Source organism: Thermobia domestica, chromosome 15 (genome assembly GCF_964235325.1).
Source record: "Thermobia domestica chromosome 15, izTheDome1.hap1.1, whole genome shotgun sequence".
NCBI lineage: Eukaryota > Metazoa > Arthropoda > Insecta > Zygentoma > Lepismatidae > Thermobia > Thermobia domestica.
Window position 1 is genome coordinate 161,017,248 of NC_137468.1, and position 20,129 is coordinate 161,037,376.

A 20,129-nucleotide genomic window follows, 5' to 3' on the forward strand; every position below is an offset into this window, starting at 1 on the left:
AATCCCCCCTACTCATACTCATACTCATAAAGCAAGTGAATGATGATGGAAAAACTGGTGGAATGGGGAAGTTGGAGGAAATGAGAGTACCCCGAGAAAACACACGGACATGATGCTGTCCACCACAAACTTACATGAACGGGGATCGAACCAGGAACCCCACACACCAGAGGTATGTGCTCTACCACTGAACCGCCATGCCTCCCTGACTTTTCTGTTATGTATGCGCATTTATGTGTATTAGTTTATTATTATTATTATTATTATTATTATTATTATTATTATTATTATTATTATTATTATTATTATTATTATTATAGTGTACTTTGTTGCTAATTGTACATATCATAGTTTAAGGCTCCGTATATTGAATGGTCTGAAATGCTACTAAATAAAAATACGTTTTACGAACAATTATAACGACTCAGATATTCGACAATACGCTATAATTTACAAACAATCATTATTTTACTGAAAAACATAAGATCAAATTACACAAAATACTATATAAATAGCTTACCTTTAAAACAACAGTCTCTTCTGAACAATGATTTAAATTTTCTGTTTTCAGTACAATGGTTTGCTCAACAATATGTTGTTTTGATTTACCATCTCCATAGAAATAGACTCTGGAGAACTTCTTCCCAGCAAACGTTTCGGCTTCGATTCTGTATTTTATATATATGTCTTCTGTTGTAAGTTTCGCTGAAGCATTAATGGTGAAGCACGCCTCAAACGAGAAACTAAAATAATAATAATAATAATAATTATTATTATTATAATTACTTTTATCAAGTTACTTATTAAACCTATCCATTTTATGTTATCTTGTGTATACAACATACGCCATCTATCTTTATTTTTCATAAAATTTACAGTATTATCTATTTTCAAATATGCATTACATATATATTTAGAAATTAATTCTATGCGTGATTAATTCGAATATTTTTTATTATTATTTATTAATATGTAACTAAGACAGACAAGAGCTCTGGGATGTATTAATATCGATTTATTCGAAAATTTAAAATAATATTTCATAGCATTGAAGGATGAAAATACTTCAGAATACTCTTATTAAAAAAAAAAAGAAAAAAAAGAAAAGAAAAGAAAAGAAAGAAAGAAAGAAAAAGACAAAACTAAAATCTTACAAAAAAAAGTAACGTGGATTTCGAAAATCGAGACACACAAAGCAAGATATATATATATATGAACTAGTCTTGGGAAGTAGCATACATAACGGAAGTAACGTTTCTAGTAACGCGTTACATTTTTTCAAAGTAACACTAACAGTAACATGTTACAATTTTTTTAAGAACCGTACCTAGTTTGCGCTACATTTCGGATGAGTAACTACAATATATGTATATTGTTTTCGGAAACAAATGTTTCTTTCCTGCAGCTGTCAAGTAAGAATTTGTTCTTGCATCTACATAAAGCGATTCAGAAGTGCAATATTGTGTTTATAATGTCAGCGAAGCACGTCAAATTTCCAATAAAGTAACTGTCCGCATGAAAGGATACAGCAGCGCTACTATTATCAACATTTACGATGATTGTGGAGAATCAGAATGTGCAATAATAACACTAATAATAGTGGTAAAAGGGAAAATTGAAATAATAAAAATGTTTTATATATATAGTATATATGGACATACCAACGCGTTACTTTCGAGGTAGGATAACAGTTACTTTTCTGGGGCAAGTAATGCATTCGTAAGGCAATACATTTTAAGGGAAAGTAAAGTAACTTGTAACGCGTAACAATTTTATAAGTAACTTACCCAAGATTGATATATATACCAAACATCAAGCTCTCTCTACGAGTTACCAACCAGCGTAAAAATATTAAACTCTCTAACTACAAAGAGTACGAACAAAAAAAAAAAAAAAAAAAAAAAAAAAAAAAAAAAAAAAAAAAAAAAAAAAAAAAAAATTAAATAAATAAATAAATAAATAAATAAATAAATAAATAAATAAATGGAATCCAACATTGGTAACCAACCGCAGCCATACAATATAAGTTGAGGAACATTGTCTTTTGGAAAACATGAATTTGAGTTGAAACCTATTGCTTCGATTTCGCAATTTCATACGAAAAGAGTAGCATCTGTAGACCACACATACTCAGATACCAGAAGCATCGCTCGTATTCGATTTTTATGGATCTTAAAATACGATGGCTAGAGCCTTTCTATTTCGAGTATGCCCCTTCTGGCACTACTGTTGATGTGTGTTTTCCCGCACCTCCCTCGAAGGAGGTGGGACAAGTTGATGGGGCCGAGATCTTTCAATTGTTGGATGCGGAAAAGCTGTCACAATGAATTATTTCACGGACTTCGCTGTCCTCTATCTTGTTAGCCATTCTAACTAGCCTACGATCTTCACTCGTCAAGATCAAGCGACTGAATAACAAATTGGCAACACAGCCGAGTTCATTCACTTCTTTTCCCTAAGCAAAGGGAGAGTTTTCTCTCTCAGAGGGTGGCGGGGTGGGGCCAAAGTATGTTTCGTATATTTTCCGAGGGCACATCTGAGATAGACAAGCTCTACCAAGCCTAGCTCGCAACGTCCCTTCAAGAATCACGAATGGTACAAATTTAATTAAGTGTTCCTGTGACTTTCGAGACCGAAGTTCAATACATCCTAGTTCAAGTATCTCTTGAATTCCTTCACGAGGATATATCAACATCAAAAAATTCTGTCCTCGCAATGTAAAATTGAACACAGAACTTTACTTGTTCTGTAGTTTTCTATGAATCTATGTAAAATGTATCAATGCTTCCGAAAAAAGGAAAACATAGATATCTGCAACATGAACACGTCTGAAACACAAAGTCGTACTTCCTTTTATCCAAAAGAAGGTTTTACAGTATACCAATTTAAAATACAAGCGCCCATTTCCGAAAAAGTCCTTGTCCCAAAAAATCGAATATTGAGTTATTGTTATCATTGAATTATTCCCATAAATCTACATAGAAATATATTTTACTGAGATTCAACGCTTCCGAAGTCACTAAAAATAAATATGAAGTTTTTGTCCAGTTAAAAAAGTTGCTTTGTCCAAATATTTTCGTCCCAGTGTCAAAATATTATACGCCTATTATATACATTCATTGCACATTTGTATATAATTCAACAAAGCACACTAAAATATTGTCAGTTTACCCCAAAGAAACAAAAATGACAGTTTTATTGACACCATTTTCTCTTCATAGTCAAGGGTCCCTTTGGAAATAGGCGGGTGAATAACTCTTCCGTACTCTTTGGGTGTTCTGAGGTTTCACAGAAAACGATTGAGTCCAAATAATAATATGAAAATTTGAAATTTTTAAAAACGAAATGGAAAAGACATTGGTAAGGCTTAGACTTCATGACCTATTGACGACACTTGGACCTAATGCAGTATTACATGAACAGTATCATATTTGTGTAAGGACGTAATGATAAGCTCAAACTTACAATTGAGTTTTACTTAGGAGAACTAACTAATGAAGTTCCGGATTTAAGCAATGTGATTTTTTTTAAATTAAAGTTCTAGTCGTTAGCTATTAGTTTTTTTTTTGTTTTTTTTTTCCCTAATTCTGTTTTCAATTTTTGCTAGTTATTTAGCTCAAGGATAAGGTTACTATACTAGAAACACTTTCAAAATATGACCTACTCGAAATTTTAAAATAATCTTTTCTGAATTTAGTTTAGGTTATTTTTAAACATATTCGCTAAACTAATTTATATTCTGCATTGGAACGTATGCAATATTCTTCGTCCAAGCTTTACCTGATAGTGTGTCTGTTGAAAGAATGATACATTGTCGAACCGTAACAAATTTACTCAAACAATCTTCTTCACATTTTAGGAATCTTATCAAGCATTTATGATATTATAAATTTGACTTATGATATTAAAAATTTCTCAACAATTTACGTAATTAAAAAATTGGTTCAAAGAATTTTCTCAAGCACTTTTCTCAAAGAATTTTCTCAAGATTGGCTTAAATTGGCCTTCTCAAGCATTTATATGGTTAAATTGTATTACAGTACTCTTGCTATTATAACATTCTCTATATTGAAAACTTCGACACATAAAAACTGATTATTTTTTAATTAAATAACTTCATACTTTCCATTGCTACTTCAACTTCAGTTTGAATTTTAAAATTATACGTACCACGTCCAATTGTTGTTAGGGTATTTACTGCAATAAGGCGTCGTTGGATCAATGTTACGCAGGTTTCTCTCTGGTTGAACCGTCGTTTCAATGCCAATAATTGGTCTAGCTCGTAACAAGTAGACACGATCTGAATCATACGCACCAACGAGTAGATCAGGGTATTTATTTTTATCTAAGTCCATTCCACCACTTAATGAGTAGCCGAAAGTTACTGGTGGATAAGGATTAGCAAAATCTTCAGCTGAAATCACCTACAAAATAATAATAATAAGAAAAGCAATAATAAATATAAAGCTTTTATTACATGAACATTTAATGTTTAAATCTAAAATCTTCAGTGAAAACTGTTTAAGTTGAGAACTTTCTTTCCACACAAAATAGCTTACGCAAGTGATCAATTTATACTGTTATAATAACACATGAGCACGTTTCTATGGTTTCACAGCTATGTAGGCGGACAATCAGATTGCTAATTTACACAGTAAGTTAATTGACAGCTTTAGTTTACAATCAAGCCTGCAACGTTGGTCAGCTTTAGTTCTAAACAATATGTGTTGTATGGGCTAATATACCCATAGATGATGAATTACTTACCACAAATGATAAAAACAATCATACATACTACAAAAGACCACTAAAAAGATTCTCTAAAATATTTCATCACATAGGGAGAAGAAAAAAGTAGGGACAAAGGGAAAAAATTAAAGAACAGAGAGAAAGCTGTTCAGATGGGCGTAATGTTGTAAATCCAAGAAAATTTGCATAACTTTGATGTCCAGCATGGCGCGCCCACCTGAATGCTTTTACAGCTTCTTCCGTTCATTAATTTTCTTCCCCTTTCTCCCTACTTCTTCCCTTCCCTATCTGATGAAGCATTTTACTGAATTTCTTTTCTTTTTCCCTACTGTTTTGTCTTCTTGTTTAATAAACAGTTTCAGGAAACACGTTTTCCTTTCTTCCTACTTCTTCCCCTCCCAATCTTTTCTTCCCTTTTTCCTACTACTTGTTCTTTCTATTTCAAGAAGTTTCAGCAAATTTATTTTCCTTCTCCCTACTTTTCCCCTTCCCAAGCTTTTCTTCCGTTTCTTCCCATTTGTTCTTTCCATTTCAAATAGGTTTCAGCAAATTTATTTTCCTTTCTCCCTACTTCTTCCCTTTCCAATCTTTTCCTCCCTTTCTTCCTACTATTTGTTCTTTCCATTTCAAGAAGTTTCAGCGAATTTATTTTCCTTTCTCCCTACTTCTTCCGCTCCCAATCTTTTCTTCCCGTTCTTTCTACTATTAGTTAATTCTATTTCAAAAAGTTTTACCCAATTTATTTTTCTCTCTCCCTACTTCTTTCCCTGCAAATCTTTTCTTCCCTTTCTTCTTACTATTAGTTCTTTCTATTTCAAGAAGGTTTTTAGCGACTTTATTTTTCTTTTCTCCCTATCTCTTCTCCTCTCTATTTGATGAAGTATTTCATCGAATATCTTTTTCTTTCTTCTTACTTATTCTCTTCTCTATTTCATAAAGCGATTTATCAATTTCTTATTCTTTTTCTGTTTCTTCTTCTACCTGTATTTGATGACGAATTTTAGCGAAATTCTCTTCCTCTCTCCCTACTTCCTTCCTCTTTATCTAACATAATGTTTTAATGGATTTCCCCTTCTTTCTTCCTACTTCTTCCGCTCGCAATCTGATGAAGCATTTCAGCAAATTTCTTTTTTCAGCAAGTTTCAGTGAATTTCTCTTCCTTCCTCCCTACTTCTTCTTCTTCTAATCTGAGAAAGTATTTTAGCCAATTTCTTTTCCTCTTTCCCTATTTCTTCCCTTCCTTGTCTGATGAAGCATTTTAGCGATTTTATTCTCGGTTATTCCTATTTCTTTCCCCTCTCAATTTGATGAAACGTTTCAGTGAAGTTCTCTTCCTTTTTCCCTATTTCTTCCCCTTTCTATCTGATGAAGCGTTTTAGCGAATTTCTTGTTCTTCTTTCCTACTTCTCTCTATCTGAAGAAGTGTTTTAGTGAGTTTCCTTCCTCTTTCCCTGCCTCTTTCTTTTCTATCTAATGGAATATTTAGCGAAGGGAATATACTGTACTTTTTAGTTGTAGTGTATGTTTTCACAATTTTCTGGTAACTTCGACTTTCTATTCCCGGTTCTAGATTCCTTTGTTTCAACTACATTTATGCGGTAAAATTAATTCAGCGCACAGTCACGAGTTTTTTCAACCATATTACTTTCTGTGCTGTTTCAATTCGAGAAACAAAGAAAATGAAGATAAAAAATAATGACTCATGTGAAAAATCAGGTAAGATTAAGTACATATAAATAAACAATTGTTCTTTCAGTATTTTTTCGTTTATTTTTAACAATACGTATATTTGTTGTAAATATCATTACATTTTACATTTTAAATTTATATTATGTAACAATACTCTCCATATTGTAAGTCAAAACAGGCCATATATATATATATATATATATATATATATATATATATATATATATATATATATATATATATATATATATATATATATATATATATATATATGACCAAAGAGTACTTAATGTGTAATGAAAAACAAACAGATGTCTGTTCGGATTAGATTAATTGTTCAATCACTTTTACGCAAAGAATCGATTTGATCAAATAAATTATTGGGAAGATATTAGATTTCATAGTATACCAAATTTCTTACAGTAACAGTTTACAACACTGCAAACTATATTCACTTATAAATACAATATTTACCTTATACAACAATATTTACCTTATTCCAAGCGGTTTTACTTACTTACTTAACTTAATCCGTTCCTCTTCTACCACTTGGGTGTCGAGGTTTTCCATGGAGCTGGCCACTTGCTTCTGTCCTACGCCAGATCCTTCACTCTTTCCGATGGAATGTTGTGTTTCTTGGAAATCTTTTCTATAGCTTTTTTCCAAGTTTGTCTTGACTGCTCTCTTGCTCTTTTCTTCCCTAACCCTCCTGATCTTACTTCCCACATTTGTTTAGGAAACCTTTCCTCTTTCATCCTGACAATACGCCCTGGCCATCAAAGTTGATCTTGTTTAGTATGCAGCTGCATTAGTAAAACTTTTAATGTTTGCCTGATGATTTTATTCCTAATTCTATCCTTCTCTTGTTTCTCCTGCAACTCTTCTCGAAAATTTCATTTCTACTGCCTACAATTTTTGCTTTTGTCTCTCACTTAGTATCCATGACTCTGTGTTAAATAGTACGTTTGTCTTGTAGCCACTTATCAGGTAAATATTTAAGTTTATTTAAATGCTGCAAAGTTATAATTTCTGGGAGTTTATTAGAAAAAGTTAATGTGTTATATTTGCTGCAAAGTTATAGTTTCTGGGAGTTTAATAGTAAAAGTTAATGTGTTATATTTATATTATTGTGTAATGCCGAAAGACAATAGAAAGCTACATGAATTAATCTTCTTTATTGTTGTTGTTGTTGCTGCTGTTGACAGTTCAGTATTCTGTGAATGTACAGTTTGTCATAGTTAAACAGACTGTAAAGTCGTAACTTACCAGTAGTTACTCACACGTAACGCGAAAAGTAAGCTGTAGTTTCTGTTTCAAGCCAGTTATTCTGTTCATTTTTTTTCTATTGAACTTAACGGTCAGAACAAATAAAAAGCAAAATGAGAACTAGAGGAATTCAGTCCTTCACAATACATCATTGGTGTATTTCCTCCAAAACGATGCTGCTTTTAGCACGATCAAGACCACTTAAAAGGGAGTTTAAACAAGCTAATCACCAACAGATGACAGCAGTTATTCCCTATCTTTACAATATATTTTATACGATGCGAAAATATTCACAATAATTGAATAAACTTCGAAGAGATGAATATTTATAAACTTAAGTTTTTCTATGAAAATTTCGGGTGTCTCCGACCTCCTTCGGGCCAGCGCTGCTGTCTTCTTCCTTCTTTGGTTTTCGTGATGGTTTGTTGATACTTCATGTGTCGTCTGCTTACTCCTGTTGATGTCTAACACTCAGTGAAGAATTTACGTATAAGCTAAACATGGTATAGCTTAGGGCCTCACGCTCTTGGGGGCCCCAAAAATTAAAGGAAAAAATTGAATGCACATTTTCAAGATACAAGAAAAACAATAAATAAAGGAAAATATACATATAGCAACAGCACTTCGTTTGTATAGGCCCCTATGATGTACGTAATGGGGCCCCTTCTGCTAGCATGCTTCCTAAAATATCACTGGTTTCTTCATTTCTATATAAGGGTCCTCCGTTCATCTGGACATATAAAGGGCCCCGTTATCTTCAGTAGCTTAGGGCCCACCAAATCTAAATCCAGTTCTGCTAACAGTTGTTGGAATATTACGATATGCACCGGGAAAGTATCGAAAATATCTTGCTCAACGAAGTTTTGTATCTGCCCTTAACTAAAACTTCTGGACGAAATATTGTTGAAGGGGAAAGACTAGCAATGATCTTACTTGTGTTGTATTGTGAAAATACTTTAATTAAGGAGATCGATAATTTTACAAATAGTTATCATCGTCTTTGCTAGCAAGAAATATCGCCGTGTGGAGTTTCAACACTGTGAATGTTAACTGGGTTATCAATTGAAACTTCAACGAGAATAAATAGAATAAGTGAAATAATTTTCTTCAAAAAGATAGTGCATTAATAATAATAATAATAATAATAATAATAATAATAATAATAATAATAATAATAATAATAATAATAATAATAACGATGATGAAGGAGAAGAAACAAACAATGAGTATTATAAAATAATTTTTACAACGTACCGACAATTTCAATTTTGTTCCATGTTCATACATTAAAGTCTGATACATGATTAAAAAAAAAAAAAAAAAATATATCTTTGGGATAGACAAAGAGTTTTCCAAGAAATATATTAATTCGTTTAGTTTTGTTTAAGCTTGTAGAGATGGTAAAGTACCTACCCTAATTTTTAGCTTTCCTATGTGCAAGATGTACATAAAATTAGGAAAAGAATCAAATTACCTGAGAGGGTTCTGAAAGGATTCCATTCTGAGATCCAAGATATATAAAAACTTTTCCGTTCCCATCGTAAGGGGCACCAATTGCTATATCTTCATAACCATCAAGATTGAGATCACCAGCATTTGAAATAGCAAACCCAAACCTATGGCAAAATAAGAAGATAGTCAGTTCTATTGTTATATTTACTTACACAGACCCTATCATTTGTAAACAATATTAAAATATTTCCGATTAAAAGTTACATTTACATATTTCCATTACTTATTTAACAATTCTCTAACAACACAATCAAAAGCCATTTACAGTATCAAAATAAATAGGACCCAATAGATCGCGATGGGTTTGTTGAGGCGGTCTCTAACCCTTAAAGCGCACTGAGTTTCTCCCTATCTAAAACCCATCGCGAGAAGAGCTGCAAGCAAAGTGACACCCGTAGTGCTAAGGGGAATCCGTTGATTGGCGTGCCAAGAAAATCCCCCGACGCAACGTAATATGGGCTACAGATTCCACCTCGCACCGTCAACTGTAAACAAAACAAGTCGCAAGCGTTTCAGGTTGAAATGTGTTCGGAAGGCTCGTGTACACCACCTACTATCGCGTCACATTGCTAAACGTAAGACGAACTGCAAGAAACTATATGAAAAGTACCTGGCGGGTTCCAAATGGAAGAAAGTTGTCACAATGGATGAATCATACATGTATGTCTATGTCACTGCTGGTAGTCACATTTAGGCGATCACATACCGTGACATTGACGGCAAGGTACAGAAAATTTGTTCGTCAGTGCAGAGAAAGTTTCCCTTGTGGCTTTATGGTTGTTACGGGATTCGGATGCAAGGGTGAGCTGCTGATAAGTAAAGGTGAGCTTAACGAAGAGTTCCAATGTGCTGGGATTTCTACGCACAAACCCTGAATGAGAAATAAATTACACTTTTTAAAAAAAGCCTACTAAACGAAAGATAAAATGGCTGATATTTACCTTGATTCGGGCTTCCCAACTAATCGCAAAGGTTTCATCCATTTAAAACCGTACTCTGAATTGAGGTAGACGTATACTGCTCCACCAACATCCTTTCCGTGGTAAAACGGTGCCCCTACTAGTAGATCTGGTAACCTGAAAACGAAATCAGTACTTTTTAAAATTGTTTATTTATATATTTATCAGAAAAGGTACGAAATGTGACACAGTTGAAACAGAAATTTAGAAAAGAAAATGGCATACATAAAAATACATAAATTTAACAATATTATTAGTAGAGACCGGATGTTAGGCAAAATGCCTATTCTTTAATATTAAAGATAAGATTAAAAATTACATATTAAAGTTTATATTGGGGGTTGTAGTTTCAATTTAAGCCAATTTTATTTTGCCTATTTCGCCCTTTTCTGCCTAAATAATTACTTTAGTGCCTAATGTTCCCTATTCTATGCATTTTCTTCAAAATAAGACTTTATTGGGAAAAAAATCTGCTTCTTCCGAGAAATGTAAGTGTTGTTTGTAGTAATAAGATGCCGTAAAACGGACTGCTATGTGTACTGAACTATAAGATAAAATGTATAAAATTTGGACTGTTATGTATAGTGACAAAGTGCTGTATAGAATTTACCAAATATACATGAAATACACGTCAAGCTTCGTTTTCCTATATACAGTAAAAGACAGGTATGTTTCTATATTCTTCGAACATTATCTATGACAAATTTATTTTTTAATTGTATTGAGTATTTATCTTCATTATTTCGAGTTATTTTAGTGCCTATTTTCCAGGTTTTTAATGCCTAAATATCCGGTCCCTAATTATTAGAGATAAACGAGGAAAAAACTGTCCAAAAGATCAGACATACACCAATCAATACATCTTACAGAGTAAAGCAAAATCATATGCGTTAGTGTCAAGGGTGCCGATTTCTCTGCAAATTGGGGCGGGGGGCATTCAGATGCAGAAGGTATATGTTTAAGGATTTTAAGACAAATTGCATTCCAATTATGCCAAATATTGTATATTCATAAATACAATAGGGGGGCCTACATGAGTTTTGGGGGAGCCCGGGCCTCCCGGCCCCCCAGGATCGGCACCCTTGGTCAGTGTAAGAACCGATGCGTAGTTTTCGAAAAAAAACTGGAAAAACTAATTATTTTGTAAAGGCAAAAAAAATGATACTGAAAGAAAGTCACATCACCTATTAAGGTGAGATTGGTATCGAACTATACCCTTAAGAAGTTCTTTATGACACTAACAAGAGACAGCATGTAGTATATTCCCGTGCTAAATCTTTTGGGAACCGTGGTCAGGAAATACAAACCAAATTTCTTGTAAATCTTTTTAAATTTTATAGCAACACACCTAAACATGCCACGACTACTGTTTTTCAAGAGTATTTTTTTATGTGTATGCTCTATTATGTACTTTATTCTTCTGCATCAGTAGCGTACGCAGAATTTCATCAAAGGGGTGGGGAGGTTCAAGCTCTCAATTTCATATTCTTTCAGGATATTCGTCATTTCTGCATATGTATTAATATAGTAAGTGTTTATATTTCAATACTATTTTGCTCAAGGGGGAGGGGGGAGGGTGGATTGAAAGCCCCGAAATTCCTTCTACTGTACGCCACTGGACTGCCTAGTACTTGTTTTCTGTTATATGATTAATGCTCTTTCATATACTTTTTCTCCACACGTTTTCTTTTATCTATTGTAGGTGTGATGAACACTGGGGAGAATATTCATCTTCTAATGCATGTTATATATTCACAAACTGCCTGACATTTGTCGGGGTCACCTGTATTATAGATGGCCCTGTATAGGATACGAAATAAAAAGTATAACTAAGTCAATTACCAAAGACCTCCCAATTATAAAGCAAATACCTGTTGACGTAGATGAAGATGCAACACCAAATACTGGGCAAATGTCAAAGCCCAGAGGAAACAATTGGAATAACGTAGTCCTTAGTTGGCAGAAACAAAAGAGACATTATTATTATTATTATTATTATTATTATTATTATTATTATTATTATTATTATTATTATTATTATTATTATTATTATTATTATTATTATTATTATTAAAAATATATTTCTCCACGACTGATAACATTAGCAGAGGAAAACTTCTTTCCTAAGTTAGGAAGAAAAATTAATTTTAGAGGGGAAAAAAGAAAATGTGAAAGAAAAAAACTTTTCTTTTAGCTACAAACAAATTCTTAATAGACAGTATCATTATTCGTTTATGGGGTGTAAATAAACAAATAAAAATTATTTTATTTCGTTTATGAGAAAAAATAGAGAAAACATGGTCACTCACCTGTCATTATTTACATCAGCAGAAGCTACTTCATACCCGAAGCTAGACGCAAATTGTTCTCCATCTAAAATTTCGTGTGCTTTCATAATGGTTTCTCGTTTCTTAGCTATCATGAAAATAACTACTTGGCCAGTTCCATTCGACCTTGGTGCACCAGCAACGAATGCTAATGTATTGCCGTGAAGTTTAACAGCTGTTACAGACATTCCTATAAAGAATCAATTCTTTTTTATTTTTATTCCACTAATACAATAGCCAATCCAAACTATAATATTCTATAATCAGAAATCTTATTGTTAAAACCAGAATTGAAGGTTACCTGCGCTGGGGTGACACATAAAAGTAAAGCTCTCATTAAACGCCTCGTTAGTGTCACTACATGTTATTCCTGTCGTCTGTGTTCCTACCTATATGTCAAGTATTAGTATCGCTAGTTGTAGGTTGTCATTTGTGTCGCTGATTATTAGTCATGTCATTTATGGCGCTATTTGTTAGTCATGTCATTTGTGTTGCTAGTTGTTCGTCGTCACTTATGACCCTAGTTGTTAGTTGTTATTTATGTCGCTACATACTAGTCATATTATTTGTGTCGCTACTTGTTAGTCACGCCATTTGTATCGCTAGTTGCTAGTCATGTCATTTCTGTCGCTAGTTGTTAGTCGTCATTTGTGGTGATGCATACTAGTATATACCGTAAATACGCGCGTAATTTTTGCCCTCGCATAATTTTCGCATCCCAATTTTGAAGGGCAATTTCTGTATATTTTATTTTCCTCGCGTAATTTGCGCACGCGGAAACTTTTTGTGAAACAGCATTTTTCCAGGAATCAATTACGGTAGCTAATGAACAACTGGCAACGCAGCAAAGCCATTGGTGTAAGGTAAGAAACCATACGACTTCTTAATCAATTTTTAATGTTATTTTTCTACAAATTTAGAATTAGTTGTTTGTTGTCAATTCTTGCTACAAAGAAAATGTGTACCGGTATTTTCGTGTTATTTTGACTGGGGAAAAAAATTAGATGATGTTCACTGATGTGGCTAATTTTTTTCCCCGCATAATTTACGCACCCTTGTTTCAAAACAACTTTTTTCGTCTAAAAAAGTGCGAAAATTACGCGAGTAAATACAGTATTTTTAACTACGTAGCTAGTATATTTCATACAAAATGGGACAAAAATATTTCACGTATTTTATTTTATATTAAATTAAAGATGATAAAAAATTTATTTATATCCGGATAATCGATAAATTTTTCAACAGACTGTATCTAAGTAATGTATAGAACACAGTTAACGGATAATCAGTTACAAATAATACGATATCAGATAATATAACAGCTAAGTATTGCCCGTCATTCGAATATTGCCCTCGATCTGATGTGTCATGCGATATTGCCTGTCATTCGAGTATTATCCGTTATCCGCCACCCAAAATATTCCTTCATTCGTTTCTTTTGCTTATTATCAACGTATTATAAATCCAAATTCATTTAAATACGGAATTTGGATATTGCCCTCTTGGATAAGTTACTTATTATGAATATCTGTCTAAGGAGAGTAACTGACTTAATTTTATAACAAGTGAAAGGCATGGGGTAAAATAATGGTAACCCAGACTTTAAAAACAAGTGTGAGTTGAGTACAGAAAACCAGTGATAACATAACACATGTGAGCTGAGCCTGGGAACAGTTTAAGTTGGTCAGTGCATAGACCTTTTTTCTTGTTTACAATGAACACAGCAGTAAATTGTCATTCTATAGAACCTTCTATTTATTTATTTACTTGGAGTCAGTTTGTAATTGATAGTCCCACACTGTCAATCTGAAACAGATTTTGAACCATCGAAAACTTAATGCAGCTGTTAAGAGTAAGGAAACGGTAGTAAATCCCTCAACTCAGAATTTCTACTCAACAAGAAATCTACTATTATCAACGGACAATACTTTATCGCAACTAGAGGCCACGGTGGCTCAGTGGTAGAGCATTCACCTCTGGTGCATGGAGTCTTTGATTCCATTCCAGTTCGCGCCAAGTGAGTTTCCTTGGGGTTCTTCCGTTTTTTCCCACTTCCTTCATTCCACCATTTCATTCATTTCTCATCATCAACGTCTCCTTTAGCCTAGCCGGTATTATCGTGGGATGTAAAACTTAAAAACATTTCATTTCATTTTTTATCGTAATTACAGTAAGTGACAGAATCTAATCCCTGTGCATACACTTAACAATAGCTAACTAACTAACTCTATGGAATCCGTAGGTTCAATGCCGCGTTCACAAAAGCTCTCCATTGAGTGAATCCAGTTTCTACTTTGTATTTCTATTTCTGCGAGATCCATCTTAACATTGTCCTCCCATCTGCGCCTGGCTCTTTCTAATGGTCGTTTTCTAGTTGGATTTGCAGTTAAAACTTTGTAAGCGTCCCTACTTCCTTTCATTCTGACTATATGACCAGCCCACCTGAGCCTCCTAGATTTGGTGATCCTAACAATGTTTGGTAAACCGTATAAATTATGTAGTTCCTCTTTATGAAGTTTCCGCCATTCCCCATTCTCGTTCTTCTTGGGTTTAATATTCATCTCAGGATCTTGTTCTCAAATATTTAACACTTAACACTTCCTCAATACTTAACAAGAGCACGTAATAGAATATATAGCTTGCATTATGATTCATTTATCTGTGCTTATTCTAAACAACGTTAATTACCAACAGTAGATTGGTAAAAATTTGTATGTCTCTATGGTATAATTACTTACAAAAACTAGAAAAGTATTTCTCCAAATTAAAGTCAACACGACATATTGTAAATTATGAAAACAACACTTTGCAGCACCACAAAGCGCAAATACTTGTTATTTGTCAAATTCTGTCCTTACATGAACTACATTCAAGAAACATTTCCTTGACCCTCAATCCGGATATTTATTGTCTCTTGGATAAGTTACTTACATAAACTAGTACATTCAAGAACTGTTTTCCTGATTTCCAATATAAAAGTTATCCAGATATTTATTGTATGTTTGTATTTATATAAACTACAGCATATCGAAGAACGAGTTTTTTAATTTCCAATCGAAAACTTACCTGGATATTAACTGTCCCTTGGATAAGTCATTTACGATATATAAATTATATTAAAGAATCATTTTCTGCGAGTTCAATCCACAAGTTATCCGGATATTTGTTGTCTCTTAGGTAAATTTCTTACATAAACTATATTCAAGTAGTTTGACTTTCAATTCAAAAGTACTCCGGATATCTATTGTCTCTTGGATAAATCACTTCTTTAAACTATATTCAAGAATTATTTTTTGAGAGTTCAATCTACAAGTTATCCAGATATTTATTGTCTCTTAGGTAAGTTTCTTACATAAACTATATTCAAGAACCAGTTGTTTGACTTTCAATGCAAAAGTACTCCAGATATCTATTGTGTCTTGGATAAATTACTTCTTTAAACTATATTCAAGAGTCATTTTCTTGACTTTCAATCCAAAAATAATCCGAATATATATATATATATTTTTTTTTACTTCTTGGGTGAGTTACTTATATAAAACTATTTTCAAGAATTAGTCTTGATTTCCAATCTAAAAGTTTTCGGCATATTCATTGTCTTGTGGATAAGTTACTTATTATATAAACTATACTCAAGAACCATTTTCTTGACCTTTAATATATATATATATTGTCACGGACTCTTACTAAACTTTTGCCCGTGATTGTATTTTGAGTTCATTACTCTTCGAACGACTTACAAAGAACAATGATAGGAAACTTTGGATATTTCAAAACTAAATTATGATTAACTTACGAATTCTTTATCTGTAAAAACTGCTATATAATTCTGTCTTTGAGTTTGTTTTCAAGTACTTAAGTCATTTACCTGGCATCGTGTAAATTCATGCATTAACAAATATGATGAGAGAAGTATATTCGTAAGTACACGTGTTTACTATTTCACCACGAGTACAGGAAGTGTATGATCACAACATTAGTCGAGAATCAAAGCTACTTCGCTTTCCTAAGTCGGGAGTAGCTGTGACGAAAATTTCACCAAGAGAACATCGTATCAAAACTTTGGAGCTAACATCAACATCAGAGAAACACAAAACTGTTTTCATCTCAGTTCTGTTTTCATCATCGACTGGACTTCTATTATACCATCATCTATAAATATAAGGTATGTACTTGTTTCATAGTCAATGTCTAATTATGAATCATGAGTCAGTGCTTAAAAAGTTTTAACAAACACAAATAAAGATAAAATTACAGATATTTAAAATCATTTCTCCAAACCTCTATTCTTTCATTTCATCATAAATAGAACGTTCATAAATAGCGGTGTAAGAATTATGGATGACTAGATTTCTAAAAACGAGTTGGTTATTGGTATGACCAGGGACGTGTAGTGCATATTACCGCTGTTACCGGCGGTAACGGTAGAAATATGAAAGTTTACTTATTTTCATATGTCTCTAAATTTCATCATCAACATGGGAAGATGTTTACATATTTTCGTTTTCTTTCTTTCTTTTTTTTTAAAAAAAAAAGTTCGGACGGTCTATGCCGCATTTACACTGCCAGCGCCAAATAGGAATATACTGTTACGATGCAATTGTCTTCATCATACCGTAGTTTGACTGTCCCAAATTGTGTTTGAGTCTGACTCGTTTTTAATACGGAAAACTTGTTGCTCAAACATACGATGGAGCTTCGGTTATGGTTGGTGAGGTAGGAAGCAGCAGCCTCTAGTTAAACAAAGATATACTTGTACAAAAGTATATTTTTTCATTGTCATGCCCATAGGCTTAATTTAGTGTTAGAAAAGTCCCTTGGCTATACAAAAGGGCGTAAGTTTTTCTAAAACTATGTCGTGACTTGCTTCTTTATTCTCGAAGTCTTCAAAAAGAACAAATGCTTTGGATTGTGTAGTCATAGGCCCGTATCCAGGGGGGTTTAGAGGAGCCGGTCCCCGTAGATTTTTGCTACCTCCTCTAAAATTTTCACGGTAGGCTTGTAAATGAACTATAATATGGTGATGAACTATAATAAGGTTGGATGGACCCCCCTAACTTCAGCCGATCCTCCTACATTTTTGGGCTGGCTACTGGCCTATGTAGTCAACAAAAGTATTCCAACAGCCTCAAACACAAGGTGGAACTATAGAAGTAGGATAAATGATGTGTTGTGTAGCTTTAAAGATGAACTGTTAGGACTCTTTAAATCCATGACAAAAACATCGACGAATGAGATTCTCAAACCAGAGTTAGTGCAGCAAAATTCTACCAAACCCTTTAAAGTTTTGACTTCAATTTTTACTTGAACTGTTTTATGTTATAGGATCAAGATAAGAAATCTTGTTCAGTATCTTAGAGAAGGAAATTCATGATGTAAGTTTTTGCAGAAAAAAAGGTAACTTTGAAGAATATCTAAGATCATTGAGAGACGGTTTCGATTATATTTAGTAAATAATTGAAGAACCTGAAGAGCCACACTTTAAAAAAAAGATCAAGGTAATTGAAGTGGGATTTGACACACACCCCCTAAAAAATCGTTGCCAATGCCTATAGTCTGAAATGATTGATACGCTAAAAGAAAAAAAAGTACTAGATTTTCTGATATTGAAAAACTAGAGGTACTTGTAATATCAACAACCGGTAACAATTGTGAAAGTGTCACGCCACGCCACTGGGTATGACTATGATACCTTTCGTACGTCCCGCTAATCATAGATAACACTATACTCGTATATATATGGGGATATTGGTCTCTTGGATAAGTTACTTACATGAACTATATTCGAGAAACACTTTCTTGACCTGCAATCCAGTAAATACCCAATTATTGTCTCCTACAGTTATTTACACAAGATATATTTAAGAATTAATTCCTTGACCTTCAATATTTTCTCGTGTGAATTAATATATGAAAATTATTAAGGAGACTCGAAGAAATTTTTCAAAATAATACTATCGGACCATCTGGAATACCTCATGAGCAGAGTTCGAAGTGGAAAAAAAGCAGAGGCGATATATTTTATTATGATTTTGACTCAATATACCGGCTATTTAAACATTGTCTTGATCATTAAAAAACCAGATACGGTATGTCCTCATTACTGAAAAACCAGAGGCGGTACGGCATACCACCGCATACCGTCTCATTTCGACCACTGCTCATGAGAGTTCTTACTCTAAACCGAATCTACTTAATTTAAAAATTATTTTTAAAGCTAGGAAGTGTGTTGAGAAAAGTGTGGTTTTAAATCATTATTCTCAATTTTCATAACTACTGCACTATAATTTTATCATACAAACCGCACGGGGAAAAACTCACCTAAGTAACTGTATTTATTAACAGGAGAACTGCCTTCTAGCAGTGGCCCATGGTAAATCGTATTATCTCGATCAAGGAAATCGTCTTTGATACTCTTCACAAATATAGTGCCCCGCCATGTGTAAGGTCCTGGAGTACCTATGACAGCAGTATCATCTATAAGCAGTCCACTTGTTCCTGCCTGGCAGTACCCAAACTGCTCGTGTGCTCTGTAAGAATCAAATAATATTAAAACTTTCTACTTTACTATACAAACTAAACTAAATTACAAAAATTATATAAAAGAAAAGAAATAAGAATTTTCCTTGGAACCAAATTGTTAGATACATCAACAGAATCAAATGCAATTCGTAAGTTAGATATGAGTTACTGAAGAAGACATCAGAGCATGTTGAAATGATTTTATAATAATTCACTGAAACGGATATTAAAGGTAAGCATATTTTATTCATTTATTCAAACGTACCCTATAGCACCCGAGTAAATATTACAAAGTACGAGTTTTAACGAATTTCATAATTGTACATTATTTAATTCGACTCTATTGCAGTAATAGTGGATCTACTAACTGGCTGTAAATTCAAAATATGATCCTGACAGGTTATTTTTTGTCTCTCTCTATATAAAATTACTTTCAAAAGCTCTTTCTGTTACTTTTCTTTTTTTCTCCTTTTTTTAAAAGTTCTTTTGATCACACTGAAACATGACAACAACTGAATAAAAAAAATCTGAATTGAACAGATCTTTTAGTTTGTACATTTCCAGTTTGAATGCTCCCGTTTCTAATTTTTTGTGTTTTAAATGTATTTTTTGAGTGATACGAATTTTGAAACTTAAGAGCCAGAATAAATAACATTATTATTTAATTTTAATAACTGTATGTTAAAACTATTTTGTATTACAAACTAAATATAATTATTATTTAAAAAGTAGTTCACATGATACCTAAATAACATGATACGTAAATAGTAAAAATAATACAAAATTTACAATTTCTCTTTTGCTTGTTTTTCATAGGTGAAAGCAGAAAATGAAATGCAACTTACCATAATCATAGATAATGTTATTCTACAACAGAAAATATGGACTTGGAAGTATTTTCAGTCTTGCCAGAATAACAATTCCCCCAAAATCTAAGTTAAGACAGCGACTAGAGGAACGAACTCAACTACATTTGATTACGTTCATGTTGTTTTGGTATCATATGAACTACTTTTTAAATAATAGTTGTATTTAGTTTGTAATAAACAAAATAGTTTTAACATTCAGTTATTAAAATTAAATAATCATGATATTTAAAAAGTAG

At 32.9% G+C, this 20,129-nt stretch overlaps 1 protein-coding gene across 3 annotated transcripts in view; it reads right to left on the reverse strand.

The window, feature by feature from the left end:
• Positions 1-20,129, reverse strand: part of mew (multiple edematous wings) — a 534,082-nt gene that overhangs the window by 43,970 nt on the left and 469,983 nt on the right. For all 3 annotated transcript variants that reach the window (XM_081740321.1, XM_081740322.1, XM_081740323.1), the window contains 6 exons: positions 18,824-19,032; positions 12,485-12,692; positions 10,158-10,292; positions 9,179-9,320; positions 4,171-4,424; positions 521-743 (listed from right to left, as the gene is read on the reverse strand). In XM_081740321.1, the coding sequence (XP_081596447.1) occupies positions 521-743; positions 4,171-4,424; positions 9,179-9,320; positions 10,158-10,292; positions 12,485-12,692; positions 18,824-19,032 (1,171 nt within the window). The remainder of the gene's footprint in view (positions 1-520; positions 744-4,170; positions 4,425-9,178; positions 9,321-10,157; positions 10,293-12,484; positions 12,693-18,823; positions 19,033-20,129) is intronic.